Raw genomic sequence first — 13696 nt, 5'->3', positions numbered from 1 at the left:
TGCTGTTGTTTTAAATAAAACCTAGGACATTTATATTTGGAATATCATCTGAATTTGTCACAGCTGAGAAGTTGGTATTTATCTCTGAGGTTCTTATTTTATGTTCTGAATTACTGTTGATGGAGGGAAGGAAAAAATATCACAGGAAGCAATGTGTATTTCCTTTGTGGCATCAGCAGTAGCGTACAGGTCTGGGAAGACACTGTTAAAAGTTTCAGGTTTCTTCTGGATCCTAAAATAGGTATAGAAAGATCTAGAAACTGGATGCCTAAATTAGGACATGAAATAAATGCCTGCTTTTTTTTGATGCTAAATTGTACTCAGTTCAAAGTAGAGGAGATTTTTAGGAACTGCTGCAAGCTACTATTGGAAACAAGGCCATTGATTTAAGTGCTAAACATGGATTTCACAGCCGCTGGGAAATAGCCGTATGCTTAGTATTACGTAAATCTGCCTCTTCCCATCTCTTCTCCCAAGTCACTCCCTGGATGGTTCTCATTTCCCTTCTGGCCTCTCCTAAAATCTTCATACAAATCTACATACAAATATTCATCTGCTCAGGTTAGCTCAAGCTTGCTGTTTTTAAGCTTTTGTGGTATGACGAATGTGATAATGCACGTTCTTTATTCTTGTCTCCGGGATGTCCTGTGGGTAGCTTCAGTCTCTCTTTTTTTTTTTAAAGTCCTTATAGGGGGAGGTGTTTAACATTTCTGAGAAGTCAGAAATCGTTTCTAGGAAGCCACTTGTTCTCTTGTTCACCTCTGGAGGCAAGATAGTACATTCTGACTGTATGTGTCTCTCTTCGGTATCCCAGGTATCTCACATGTTGCTCAAATGTCACTCAATTGATATCCAGACTCCAGCTTCTGTGTATTTATAGCTCTGTTTTCCTGTGCAGTGGGGACTAACTGAAGAATGGTAGTGAGCATGAGACCTCTTTCTAAGATTATAATAAAAGACCCATGGCCTGCCTGTGAAATACCTCTTCAGGACTGGTTTTCACCAGCAACCTAAGCTAATCCTTTGGTAGCACTGTTCTCGTATTACCTTTCTAGGGAAGAATTTCACTACTGTGGGTTTTTCTACCACCAACTACTCTGGAAAAATTAGAACTGTGGTCCCAATGTTGGTAGAGCCTGTGAATGCAATGCTCTACCTATCATCACATTACCAATGAAATTGCATTATGTTAATTCCAGAGCTGCTGTAGGCCCTTTGAATCAGAGTCACCAAGGTTGAAAAAAACTTCCAAGTTTATCCAGTCCAACCATCCACCTAATACCAGTATTTCCCAATAAAGCACATCCCTCTGTACAACGTCTAAATGTTCCTTGAACACCACCAGGGATGGTGACTCCACCACCTCCCTGGGTAGCCCATTCCAGTGCCTCACCACTCTTTTGGAGAAGAAATTTTTCTGTTTTTGCTAGAATTCCATATCATTGCTTCCAGAAGGACCTGGTAGATGTTTCTGTATTCCTGTGAGCTCCCTACTGTTCTGCTGTGCCGAGAGAACTGTATTTAAAAAGAGGTATGGGAGAGCTGATTTGTGGGGACACATTTTGAAAAGATAGAGATGGTAGCTCTTACTGATGTTAAACTGGTATCTCCCCGTAAATCCTGTTGATCCACCCTGCAGAACTTAGCTGGAAATACTACGTTGTATGCTTTTCCATAGGAAAATGATAAATTATATGTACTTGGCTTTTATCAAAATTTTCAGTGTCAATGGCTAGCGGTTTCCAGGCAAAAAAAGACTGATCTGTGAAATACAAACTTTAACTCTTAGGTGTTTATCTGGAGTGTGTGTATGAAGGAGAATATTCACAGTCACATAACTGGTGAAAATTTGTTTGTAACTAAGGAATCTTGAGGTCTTGAGACTGGTTCTGATCGTGTGACTTTTTCTGCCTTTTCCTATATTTATTTTCAGGCTGTGGAAATAGAGTTTAGGGGTGTTCCTTGGTGGTATATCCATGCACATATATGTACAACACATCTGTCAGTGTGCCAAGTTATATTGGTGGTGCATTTGAAGATCTGTGTTGGCCACCTAGCCTCCACTTAACTCCACTGTGATTCAGTATGCCTAATTAGGCGCATTTCCATAGTTACATCCTTCCTATATTAAATTTCCTTTGCAGCTGACAGAAAACAATAAATTTACATTGTCTGTAATTGTCGCGTTTGTCTCCAAAAAAGCATTTTTTGGTTGGAAGGGACCTCAAGAGATCATTGAGTCGAACCCCCCCCTGCTAAAGCAGGTTCCCTACAGCAGGTCGCAGTTAGGTGTCCTCCAACAGTAAGCCTGTGGTGCTGTTTCCTGAGAGCCCAACTGGTATAAGTTTTGTCTTTTGAAAAAGAGTCATCCTTATCGTTGGAGAGCTAAAATACACATTGACTCTAAATTGGAGGATTCTCCTTGTCTACCAGTTTCAGACACCTGTGCCACTGCCTGTCTTAAACACATATGTAGACATGATGGACACAGTGGTCGTATGACAGGCACCGTCACAAAGCCTTGAGCCTTCCTGTGCTTCCCACAGAAGATTTAGTGATAATAGGTCACACCCTAATTTCATCTTTTATTGAGCAAAGAGTACGTTAGTGGAAAGACCACAACAAGAAGGGGACATACTGGGACAAAATCCAAGAAAATCTTTCTTCTCTCCCTTGTGTTGTAAAAAAAGGCCAAAATGCTGTGTTTTGGGAAATTGCTTTATTTTCTAAAGTAAGATATATTTACAATGGCATTGTTTAATGAGTGACTTATGGCAAGAGGCGTGTGGTTTATCTGCTGCCTCTGATGTGATTCTGGATCTTCTGGCATGTATAGTAAGCTCATTTTTCCTAGTGTTACTGTTGGCTTCTGGCTACGGTGATAGCTGTGACAGAGAATTCCCTTGATTAATTATATGCCGTGCATAAAATACTTTGTACAGTCATCAGTTTTTAGAATTTCTTTTTAAAATCTTCCTTGCTCTGAGAGGTTAAATAAACTGATGGACAGGAATCCTTTGGCTTTCCTGAAAGACTGTCCTCCCCTCACTCCATGGCAGCCCAGCAGACCTGCCAGTTCTCCAACAGATGTGTGCCTTCTGATGCAATGAAGTACATTTCTGCTGTTTGCATGCACAGTTAGCGATCTGCTCCTCATCTCGCTTCTGCTCTGCATTGAAACTGCAGAAATTCATAGTCTTTTGACTGGTGTCACTTAGGTGAGACTTCTGGGAAGAAAATTCAGTTTTAGATTCAGAAACCTTTCAAAAATCTTTACTTACATTAACTTTGTTTTGATTTCTGTACTATTTAAATGTGTGTGTTCATGTTGTGACTCCACACTGATTGCAGCACTTTTAATTTCTTTGCTTCTGACCTGTCAGGATTTTTAACGAGTTTCTTCTTTAGTTTCTTCAGTCTTACCTGCCCTGTGGTTTGTCTTTGCACTTGCTGTGATTCTTACTTTAAGGATGCTGAAGTTAGCTAAGTTAGCTAAATATATATGGCCACCATTATTCACAAGGATAACTGCAGCCACCACTTCCCCAGGGGAGGGCTTGTTGCAGCGTGCCTACTGAATGCTTTTTTCCCTGTGGATCTAAAAAAAACAGAAGTGATACGGTTGTGTCGCCAAAAATTGCTGCTCTTCTGGCTGCCTTGTGCAACGTGTGGTGGCCATTAGGTGTACAGCAAGCTACTGGTGGTCTAATGCTGAGCCACTGAGAGCCTGTGAAGACATAACTGCCTATGGGGAGTGCTTGTCCTTGCAGGTGTGTGCCTGCATAAAACTTGGGATCTGGTTAGAAAATGTACTGTCTGAAATAATACAGCTGATGGTAGCTGTGGATGTCAGATCCTCACTTGTTTAACATTTAAGAATATGCCTTCTTCATTTCCAAAAGGTGAGATAACCTCTGAGTATCTGTACAGAAAAACCAAATGTGCAGGTGTGGAGGGGCTGTTTTGTTGTGATTTAAACACGCACTCCATTTTATTGGAGAACTGGAAACATGGTCTAATCTGAGCTGTTACTGAAATGGTAGAGAGAGGCACAGAAAAGTCCCAAGGAGAAATAGTGTCACCTTTTCCCTTGAAGTGAATGGATTAAAATCCTTTTCAGTCTTTGTGTTGCTTTTCTTGAGGCTGCTGCTTAATTGTGACAACCAAAACTGGAAAACAGTTCTCTGCAAGCACTGCCTTGTTTGGGGGCATTTTCAGACAGTTGTTTTCACTTGAGTAAAAACGCATCCTTCCTTGCCCTGACGCTTTCTCCCAGATGAAGAATTGGAGTCATACTTCATTTCACAGCACACCTGTGCACACACGTGCATTTGCCTTTGAAGTTGTAGGAAGGTTGAATTAATTTTTAAAAAAGCAACAACTTCGAGCTACAAAATTTCTGCAAAAATATTCTGTACTGACCCAGATTTGGAAAACCTTTCCCAGTGGTGAGGCCTACACTCTGTTTAATCTTCCTTGCTGAAAGTTTACCTCGGCGAAAAGGGAAGGAGTGAATTCCCGCCATTTTCTGTATTCATAAACTTTTGGCTTCATTGTGTCGTCTCGCAGCGAGGTTTGCCATCTGCTGTGAGCGCGAGGTGAGGGAAAGGGAGTGCTAACAAAAGGTTCTGTGAACTGCGCAGTCAATTAGATTTTGTTTAAGGAGTATTAGAGGAGCAGTGGGTGTTTGGTCCATCTTTTATTCACAGTCTGACTCCAGGGAGGTGATGAGGTCCTTGGGGTTTTACCGGGTTTATACGGGACGATGTTTCTCTTAAAATGTCAGCTGCTGTGTTCCCACTGCTGCCTTCAGTCTCTGAAGTGTACCTCTCATGCACTGCTGTTAGAATGCCATGCACAGAGTGAAGAATATCGTTTCTGTCTATTTTTAGATCATCTCTTATGGGCAAATCTTGGAAATACTGTATATCTTCAATTACGTCTTTGTGTGTGAATTCCTGCTGTTCCCATACACTTGAATGAGTCCCCTCTACCACTCCAACCTTTCTTCCAAACCCTGGCTAGTGGCCCGTCTTCCAGCCATGGAAGTGGTGACTTTTACTGTTTCAGCTATAATCCACTTGAAAAGATTGTTCTTTAGTGGCTTTCCATGTAACGCAGATACATTCTGCGTTTAAAATAATTAGCATCAGCTTACAGGCTTTGATTATTTTAAGGAACCAAACCATTCTGGATCAATAAAAACTGTATCTCTGCTACCTGTGTGCAATTTCTTCTTTCCCTTCATAGAAACAGCTGCGTGACCAAAATATCCCAGTGTTTTTTCTTATATTTCCTGACTTTACCCTATGCTGAAATATGCCAATGTTTTATATTCTTTGAAGACAAGTGATACTCTCCCAGGCGTTAGCTGTGTGCATAATGCCTGCACTAAGTTAGTCGCATGCAGTCGAAGCTGCTTGTGGAGAACAGGAAACCTCCAGTTTTTTCATCCTTATTGCATAAAGGAAAGCAACAGGAAATTGTTTGTAAAACCAAAATCAATTTTACAAAATCTACTGTAAGCAGTGTGCATGCCTGATATTAAGTTAGGTCCAACATCTCAAATGTTTGTTATCAAAACATATTAGAGGTCAGGTATTAAGTGCTTGTTTGTTTGTTTTTCATAGCATTCTGTGTAGTGTTTTCCTTTTAGTGATGTATCTCTCCTCTTGGTTTCCATAGCTCACCCTGAGCAATCCAGATCGTTCTCTGAGCAAGCTAATTCTTTACTGTGGGTTTCCTCCGTATTTGAATATCCATCTGAAATACCTGAATGCTGAGTACCACATATGATGCTTTCAGAAGAATTGCCAGATTATACATACTTACTCCTTAAGAATATTTCAAATCAAAACACAAGATATTTACAGTTTGGTGTTCAGAATTTTCAGTAAATGTTATGTTTACAGTGAAATTAATTAGCTTTAATACCATGAGTCATGCAAATTGAAGTACCATCCGTATACCTGTTAAATATTAGTTTAAATTAAAGGTAATGGTGTTTCATAATAAATACAGTGTAGATTTTAATATCTTTTCTCTCACTTCCCTGTAGTGTTTTCCATGTGCTCGCTCTGAACATAGCAATTGTAGGAGCTGGAGTAGCAATGGCAAGATTTTATCCAAATATCGGAGGTATCATAAGGTAAGCATTGCTTGGTACATTAAATTGCCTACGGTGTTAACGTGTCTGTGTCTCAATTTTGAATAAGAGCAATAAGAGCATGAGTAATTGTAACTTTACAGTTTGTGGACTTAGGCTTTTGTAAGTTGTACAGAACAATTTTAGAAGTATAAGCTATCTGCATCTGCTCTTTAAAAGTTCTGACAAGCAGCTATCCGTAACTGTGCCTTTGTATCTGCGGTGACTGAGATGATTCCCCAAGTTTCATGGGAGCTGCACCTGGTCGCCATGTAACTATCCACATCAAAGAATATTATGTCAGCATAAAAGTTCCTTGCTTATTGTGTGATTTCTCTCAGTTTTTATGTTAAGACTGTTTGAAACTAATTTGAATGTCTGTGATAAAAATCCAATAATGCAAGTAACTTAAAAGGGAAAAGTAACATAAAAATTTTACTGCTAAATTACATCTTAGATTTACTGTGTTATACACATGGGATTTCTGTAATTTTCCTATGAGGAAAGGCTGAGAGCTGGGCTTGTTCATTCTGGAGAGGAGAACGCTGGGTGAGCCCTCAGTGTTACCTTCTGGTACTTTAAGGGAGCTGATAAACAGGAGGGAGACCAACTTTTACATGGTCTGATAGTGACAGGTCAAGGGAGAACAGCTTTAAAATAGAAGAGCAGAAATGTAGGTTAGATACAAGGAGGAATATCTTTACTCATACAGTAGTGAAATGCTGGCACAGCTGCCCAGAGAAGCTGTGGGTGCCCCGTCCCTGGAGGTGCTTAAGGCCAGGCTGGATGCAGCACTGGGCAGCCTGAGCTGGTGGGGGCAGCCCTGCCCATGGCAGGAGTTGGGACTGGGTGGATTTAAGGTCTTTTCCAACCCAAACCGTTCTATGATTCCGTGTACGTAATCATTGTCATCCATTCCTAGTTTGCATTTTTCCTACAGCAACCAGGAGAGGGAGATGTTTAAAAGTATAGAAATTTGCAATTATAAAACTAGAATGACAGGCTTAGGTTGGTTAGTATAGCAAAATAACTTTCTTTTGCTCAATAGCTGATCTTTGAGGTGTCCTTTTTTCCATTTCCTTTTCTTTTGTTATTATTTCTCATTTTAGTGGAAACATTCTGATTCCAGTGATAGAGACAGCTTAGTTATTAACTGAAAATAAATATCATGTAATACACATCTCTGTTTGCAAACTGATCTTGAGATCTGCTGACGCATTCACTGTGCGTGGCAATTAAGCATTTGGAACAGTGCATTTCTATCTGATAAGTTTTCTATATACGATCTAACATATGTTGACAAGTTTTGTTATGCAGGTTTATTTTATGTAGCAGTATTTCCACTGTCTAAAGGGCATGATCAAATCTTTGAAATAAAATATGTTGCTAGTTAATAATTTACATTTGGCTGTACTATAGCTTAATAGGTGGAAATTCACAGCGGGGGAAATTAATGAAAAAGGTTTGATAAGCAAGAGAATGGTTAGAAAAAGTTAAGTGTTTCAGTTGCTGTGGTTGATTGTGCTTCCAGAAGGGTATTTTGATCTTTTTGGGTCTGGAGAATAGCTTTTTTGAATCACATTAAGTTATTTAAAATAAAAGCTGCGGATTCAAGAGCATTTCTACACTTATATGCTTTACCATGCATTCTCAGATGGCTGGGAATCAATGAGATTTGCAGTTCTGTAAGTAAAAGATGCTTAACAAAGTATGCACTGTTGGTATTTTTACATTGTCTGTTGACAGATTTCCCCAAAGAAAGTAAAAACCTCCATAGTGAGTCCAGTCCATTCCCAGAATCATGTGGGAATGTGACTGGAACATCAGAGGCATGTCAGAGCACAGGCAGGGAGAGTCAGGGGGCTGAGAGGCACATCATGAAATGCCAGTGCAGGACAGCAACGAACAGAAATCAGTGTTTAGTGACTGCAAGTAGCCATGTTTGGTCAGACTGTTCACTTTTGAGTGAAAAAAAAAATGACAAGAAGAAGTGAGAGTTAACACAAAGCATTTTGTTCTCTTCCCCCCCCCCCCCCCCCCCCCTTCCCCCTTTTTTTTTCTTTCTTGTCCCCTTCTCTCCCCCCCTTTCTTCAGATACTCTGGAGCAACGTGTGGTCTGGCCTTTGTGTTTGTGTATCCGTCGCTCATCTACGTGATCTCCCTGCATCGTGCTGGGCAGCTGACGTGGCCAGCATTGATCATTCACGTCTTTATAATCCTCCTTGGACTGGCTAATCTGATTGCACAATTCCTATTATGAAAACCCCCTTCTCCCTGTGGCTGTCACAAGTGATACTGTGACATTTGGCCACAGCCTTGAGCAACATTATCACACATGATAATGAGATCTTCTTCAGAAAAGCTGCACCTTTGAAATAAATTCAAAACACATCTTCCAGGCACTTGAAAGAAAACCTGTTTTGTTCCACAAAATACACAATTTCGAGATAAGTGAAGTAGTTCAAATATGATTGGGGTGGTTCTGCTGTTGTTGAATGTACATCAAGTGTTAATGAAGCTCAGATATTTTAATTTTTTACAGCTAACTTCTCAAAACACTCAGCTTTCAGCCTTAAGCTGTAGAACTCCTCTTTCCTCTAAGAGGACTGTCCTTACCTTTAGTCTGAACGTGCTTCCATGGTATTGTTCACTAGCTGTTTGAAATGTTCTTTTGTTGCAATTGTTTTACTGTTTTGTTTGGAAAATGAAGAAATTATTTTCTTCCTTTTCTTTCTTTCTTTCTCTTTTTTTAAGAAAGGTTAATTTATAGTCATTTGGGTCAAAACGCGCTCTTCATATTGAATATGCTATTAAATTGGTTTGGCAACATTCTTCCTGTAAAAAAATTCCAACTACAAGAAACAATAATCTCATATCCCAGTGTTTTATTCAGAACCAATATCTACACAAGCTATTTGTGATCTCAAAATGAAAAACATCAGGAGGATGAAAAAAAAATTAGAACAAGACTCAAGTAAAGTCAGAATTCCAGGCTTGACCTCACTTCAACTCTTTTAACTAAGTGAAGTTGTCTTGTCAGGAGTTATTATGTAGTTCTATGGGTGCAAGATGCTTTGCAAGCTTGGTTTGTACTCCCTTGTAGGATCTTAATCTCACTGTGCTCTTCAGCGACATTCATTGCTACAGATATTTCAGACCTGGACACAGACATTACAGGCAAAGCTAGTGTACCTTCACATTGTGCATTAAAGGGAATAATTTCTGTTTTAGTTGATTCTTAAAAGAGACTGGAAGAATTTGGGAAGGGTGGTGGTGTTTTGTTGTTCTTATTACTGTTGATTTTGTTTTGTTTTTAACTCCTTGTTTACCAACCAAGAGAGTGTGCATATGTGTGTGTATACACCCTCCTTTACCTGAGAGTCTGAGCCCTAACCTGAAGTATGTGCTTATAGCATAACCTTAAATAATCTGCCATATTTCTCTAGGGGATAATTTTGTGAATTTTTTTTGTGTGAGTTTTTGTAGTGATGATGCAGATCCATTTGTCTAACATAAACTTTTTAAACCTTGCAAAGGACACTGTCTTCCATAAGCGTCCTTTGATTTGTATGAAACATACATAATTATTTCAGATTCTCTTCTTTTTGTCTGTTGGAACTTTTTGTGCCTTTAAATTGAAATTGAAGAGTGCACCCACCATCTGTTCTGTACTGAAATTATTTACACCTTCCTGGTCATCTTCCTTGTGTATTCTTATTGTCCTGTACATGATTTCCCTATTGCCTGTGGCCTATCAGTCCACCCTTTCAGTGCTTCACAGTGAGTACATCTGCTGCTGCTGACACCATTAGTGCTGGCCTACATATTTGTTCTGCGGGAACTGGGTTTGGCTTCTTCCATAAAATTTCAGTTAAGCTGCTTACTTGAATGTCTGTGCAGTCATCACTGTATGTAACTTGGTGCTGTGTTCCTTCAATATTCTCACTAGTCTATTTCACATATCAAACCTTCTATTTTTTTTTTCCTACCCAACAAACCTCCCCTTCCTTCTGACTGATTTTGCACATTTACAGTTCCTCAACTTTAACGTTGCTATACCTCTAAATTTACTTGGTATAGAAGAGAATTTGAACTTCAAATTGAGAGTAAAATAAAATGTAGAATCTCGATCATTGGCCTTATTCACATGAAGCTCGAGAGCTTATTTATTTTAGATGCAGTGTTTCATCTCGGTACAAACCTGGATGACTGCAGCTACTCCATCTCATTATATTCTTCCATGTTTCATTCGGATTTGACTCCATGAGTTAAATCATTGCTGCTGAGGCTAATAGTAAATGTTCATTGATATCAGCAAAATTGATTGCTGTTATGATCTAGTAGTTCAGCAGAAGCTCCCAGGTAAGACAGAGTTCGTGTTGATACATCTTAATTGTATCTTCTGTTTGTCTCTTTTCCAAGTGAGCAAAATACAACCATCTAATTTGATTAAAATTTAGAGGGAAAATATCTGTACCTTCCTGAAATCTGGGTTGCTTTAGATCTGGGTTGCACAGGGGTTCTTGCTGCACTTCAACACCTTGAATTTTAAGTTGATGAGTATTAAAGTGATAGGAAATAATTCATTAGACTATCTCAAGTGAAATGCATTTTATTATGAAAAGTATGTATGTATTTTTCATTTTATTACATGCAGCTGGGATATTCACAAGTGTCAGAATCCATTCGGGAGTAAGCAGAACCAAGTTTTGATTTTTTTTTTCCTTTGACAGCAACCAACATCGTAAGTGAAAAAGTAATATTTTAAAATTTGAAGGCAAGTTTAATCACCTGAGAAGAAAAAAGCAGATATAGATTGCAACGTCTCTTTTCATGCAGGCACAGAAAACAGCAGACTTCATCCTGCTTGCCCGTGTGACCTGCAGTGATGGCCAGCTAATTCCAATTCTTTATGTTTACTGTTCCAGTAAATCACTGTGTGACTTAACAGAGCAGAAAAAAATAGTATATTGACTCGGTGGTGCATTGTGAAATGTTGTTTATTATCTTTCCATAGAAGAAGAATAAATTTTGATGGAAATATTGAATTCTGTCTTTACATTTGAATTTGCTGGGATAGGCTGGGATGTGAAAGGCTGTCTGTCATCTGTGGTAAGTGCCAGGCATTAAGAGTCTGAAGTTTTCTTCACAGCACTACTAGACTTTGTGCTTGGCAGCATCCCTACTTCACTGCACTCTGAAAATCCAGCCCTCCATGTTAATGTGGTAACTGTGACACAAACTGAAGTTTTCATTGCATGAGGCTCATGTGGCTGATATCATCAAGCTCAAATCCAGATCTCAAGCAGTATAAGAAATTAACCCAGCATGACCTTTAGGCATTGCCAAAGCCATCAGTAGCCAGGGAAATTCCCAGAAAGCTCCAGGAGCAGTTGTGGACGTGTCTGTGCAGTGGAGGCTGGGTGATTACATGTGGTCTGAACACCCTGACCAAGGGATTAGTGTTTCAGTGGAAGACTCAAGTTAAACAGAAGTGGTTTTACTTTCCAAGGGCAAGGGCAGATGACAGGGCTTTAAGTCTGCCTTCTGCCATGATGAGAGAGAAAATTACTTTCTCTGCATCCAAGCTACATACAGGCCTTCTCTGTAATGGCCTGGCATTATCTGTTCCGCTTGCTTAGTGTTGTCATGGTCCAGATTCTTCCTTTTCTAGCAGCCTACAAAATCTCTCCTTTACTTACTAGCTTTCACCTTTGTCTCAGTTTTGCAATCACAGCTGTGTCTGCTTCTACAAGTCCATTTTTCCTGTTATATCTGTATTAATACATGCCTGGATGCCAGTAAATATATTAAATCCAGTAGTTCAAATGATTTTTGCAGCAAAAATGAGCATTCAAGATTCAAATGTTGCATCATTTAGACAGGAATTGAGGGAAAGCATGATACGTAACATTTTCTTCTTTCTTAAAAAATTTCAAATGTTCAGGCTTCATATAATGAAAAATATGCCAGGTTAGTGGCATTTGATTACAGTGCCAAAAGCCTTATTGGCTTTACGCTTTGTCCATTCAGCTTCTGGATTGCTCCATCCTCTGCCTTCTAGGTTTCTGCACAAGAGTTAGCTTTTAATTATGTGATCACATCACGTTTTTCATAGAGCATCGCCTTGAGAGTGCAAGGGTTGCAGTGGTGATAAGTCTCCTGTCGTTGCTCAGGCTTGGAATCTCTTAGCTTTGAGCACTGGAATGTCAGCCCTGAAGTTTGGAAATTCCTTTGTGACCTTCATTCTCAAATGCCCCTCAAACCCAGCACAGCACAGCAGTGCTGAGAGGCAGTGGGAGTATAACTGAATGAATGCTGGGTCTGCTGCAGAAGCAGGGACTCCTGGGGAGTTTATGGCCATCTAATCTTTGAGATAGAGTCTGCATTCTGGGAAGTGCCAGGGATTCCTGTGTACTTTCAGATTACTGCTATGATGGCAGTGTCTTGCTGTAGCACAGGGAAGTGAGAGATATGGTAACCTCTGGAGTGCATTTTTTTGCTTTTCAGGACATTTTACTTCCCAATAGGAAGTAAGATATTAATGACAATAAAAGCGTCAAAGCGTTCGTTTTAGCTGATTGTACCTTGCCTCAGTGGGAGTATGCTGTAAGCTTTTCCCTCTTAGTTGGTATTCTGTGAGGCTGTGCTATGATCAGCATATTTGATTTCTTCTGCAGTTGAGAGCACCATTAAGCTTTCCTTGGAAGGGAGCAGGACTCAGTTTGCCAGATCCTCTTGCCTCTCCCTCCTGTAATTTCATATGGTGGAACCGGAGCTACGTAAGTGTTGCTTTGTGGTTTGTGTTTCCAAACACCAGCAGATATGAGGGGAGCAGGGAGGGTCTTTTACTTTTTTTGAACTAACCTAATGGTGGCTTTTCCCATATTTCTCATTTTTGTAATCCTGAAGTGGACTACGCAGTCTAGATGAAAAATGCAGCTTTATATAAAACGTTTTCCAATCCCTTCTTAGTATGTTTATGTTGCAGCTTGGCTAAAGCTCATTGAATTATTTCCAATAGTCCAAAGACTGTTTAAAAACTGCTGTCCATGTGTTTCTTTTCATCATTGTTTGAATGGTCTTTTTTCAATTCCATGGACCTTGTTCACTTCTGACATTTCATTAAACTGTTAGAGGAAGTTGAGATTAGTCAGGTCATTTCAAATCAACACAGCAGAGTCATTCATCTGCAATATGAGGGGCGAAGAAGTGCCTACACGTTTGAGTTCCAGGCTAAATACTAAATGCCACACCAAACAGAGACATTGTCCCAGCTGCCCAGCTGGCTTCATGTCTTAGAGCAAAATGAGTCTGTATTACAAAAGTGCTACAAGGGACTCAAATTACACGCCAGTTAGAGGGGCAGAGGGGAGAATGCTTTGCACTGAAACTTATTTTTTTTATTTCTCTCTTTGTTGAATATATAGTTGCCTTCATACAAGGTTTGTATTAAGGAGCCCAGATACCTGGTATCAAGTTAACATAAGCAACTTCAGGGAGATCTCCTCACCTTCCCGTGAAGAGCTCAAGCATTCTGGGCTGGTACAG

At 39.7% G+C, this 13696-nt stretch overlaps 1 protein-coding gene across 5 annotated transcripts in view; it reads left to right on the top strand.

Moving 5' to 3' along the window:
- SLC38A9 (solute carrier family 38 member 9) overlaps window positions 1–11193 on the top strand; it is a 44250-nt gene extending 33057 nt beyond the window's left edge. For all 5 annotated transcript variants that reach the window (XM_046905524.1, XM_424731.8, XM_046905522.1 and 2 more), the window contains 2 exons: window positions 6059–6148; window positions 8240–11193. In XM_046905524.1, coding sequence (XP_046761480.1) covers window positions 6059–6148; window positions 8240–8405 — 256 coding nt within the window. In that variant the 3' untranslated portion in view covers window positions 8406–11193. The remainder of the gene's footprint in view (window positions 1–6058; window positions 6149–8239) is intronic.
- The last annotated feature ends 2503 nt before the right edge of the window (window positions 11194–13696 follow it).

Source organism: Gallus gallus, chromosome Z (assembly GCF_016699485.2).
Source record: "Gallus gallus isolate bGalGal1 chromosome Z, bGalGal1.mat.broiler.GRCg7b, whole genome shotgun sequence".
NCBI classification, from domain to species: domain Eukaryota; kingdom Metazoa; phylum Chordata; class Aves; order Galliformes; family Phasianidae; genus Gallus; species Gallus gallus.
The sequence above is the reverse complement of the archived record's forward strand: the minus strand, read 5'-3'. Positions and strand labels throughout refer to the sequence as shown.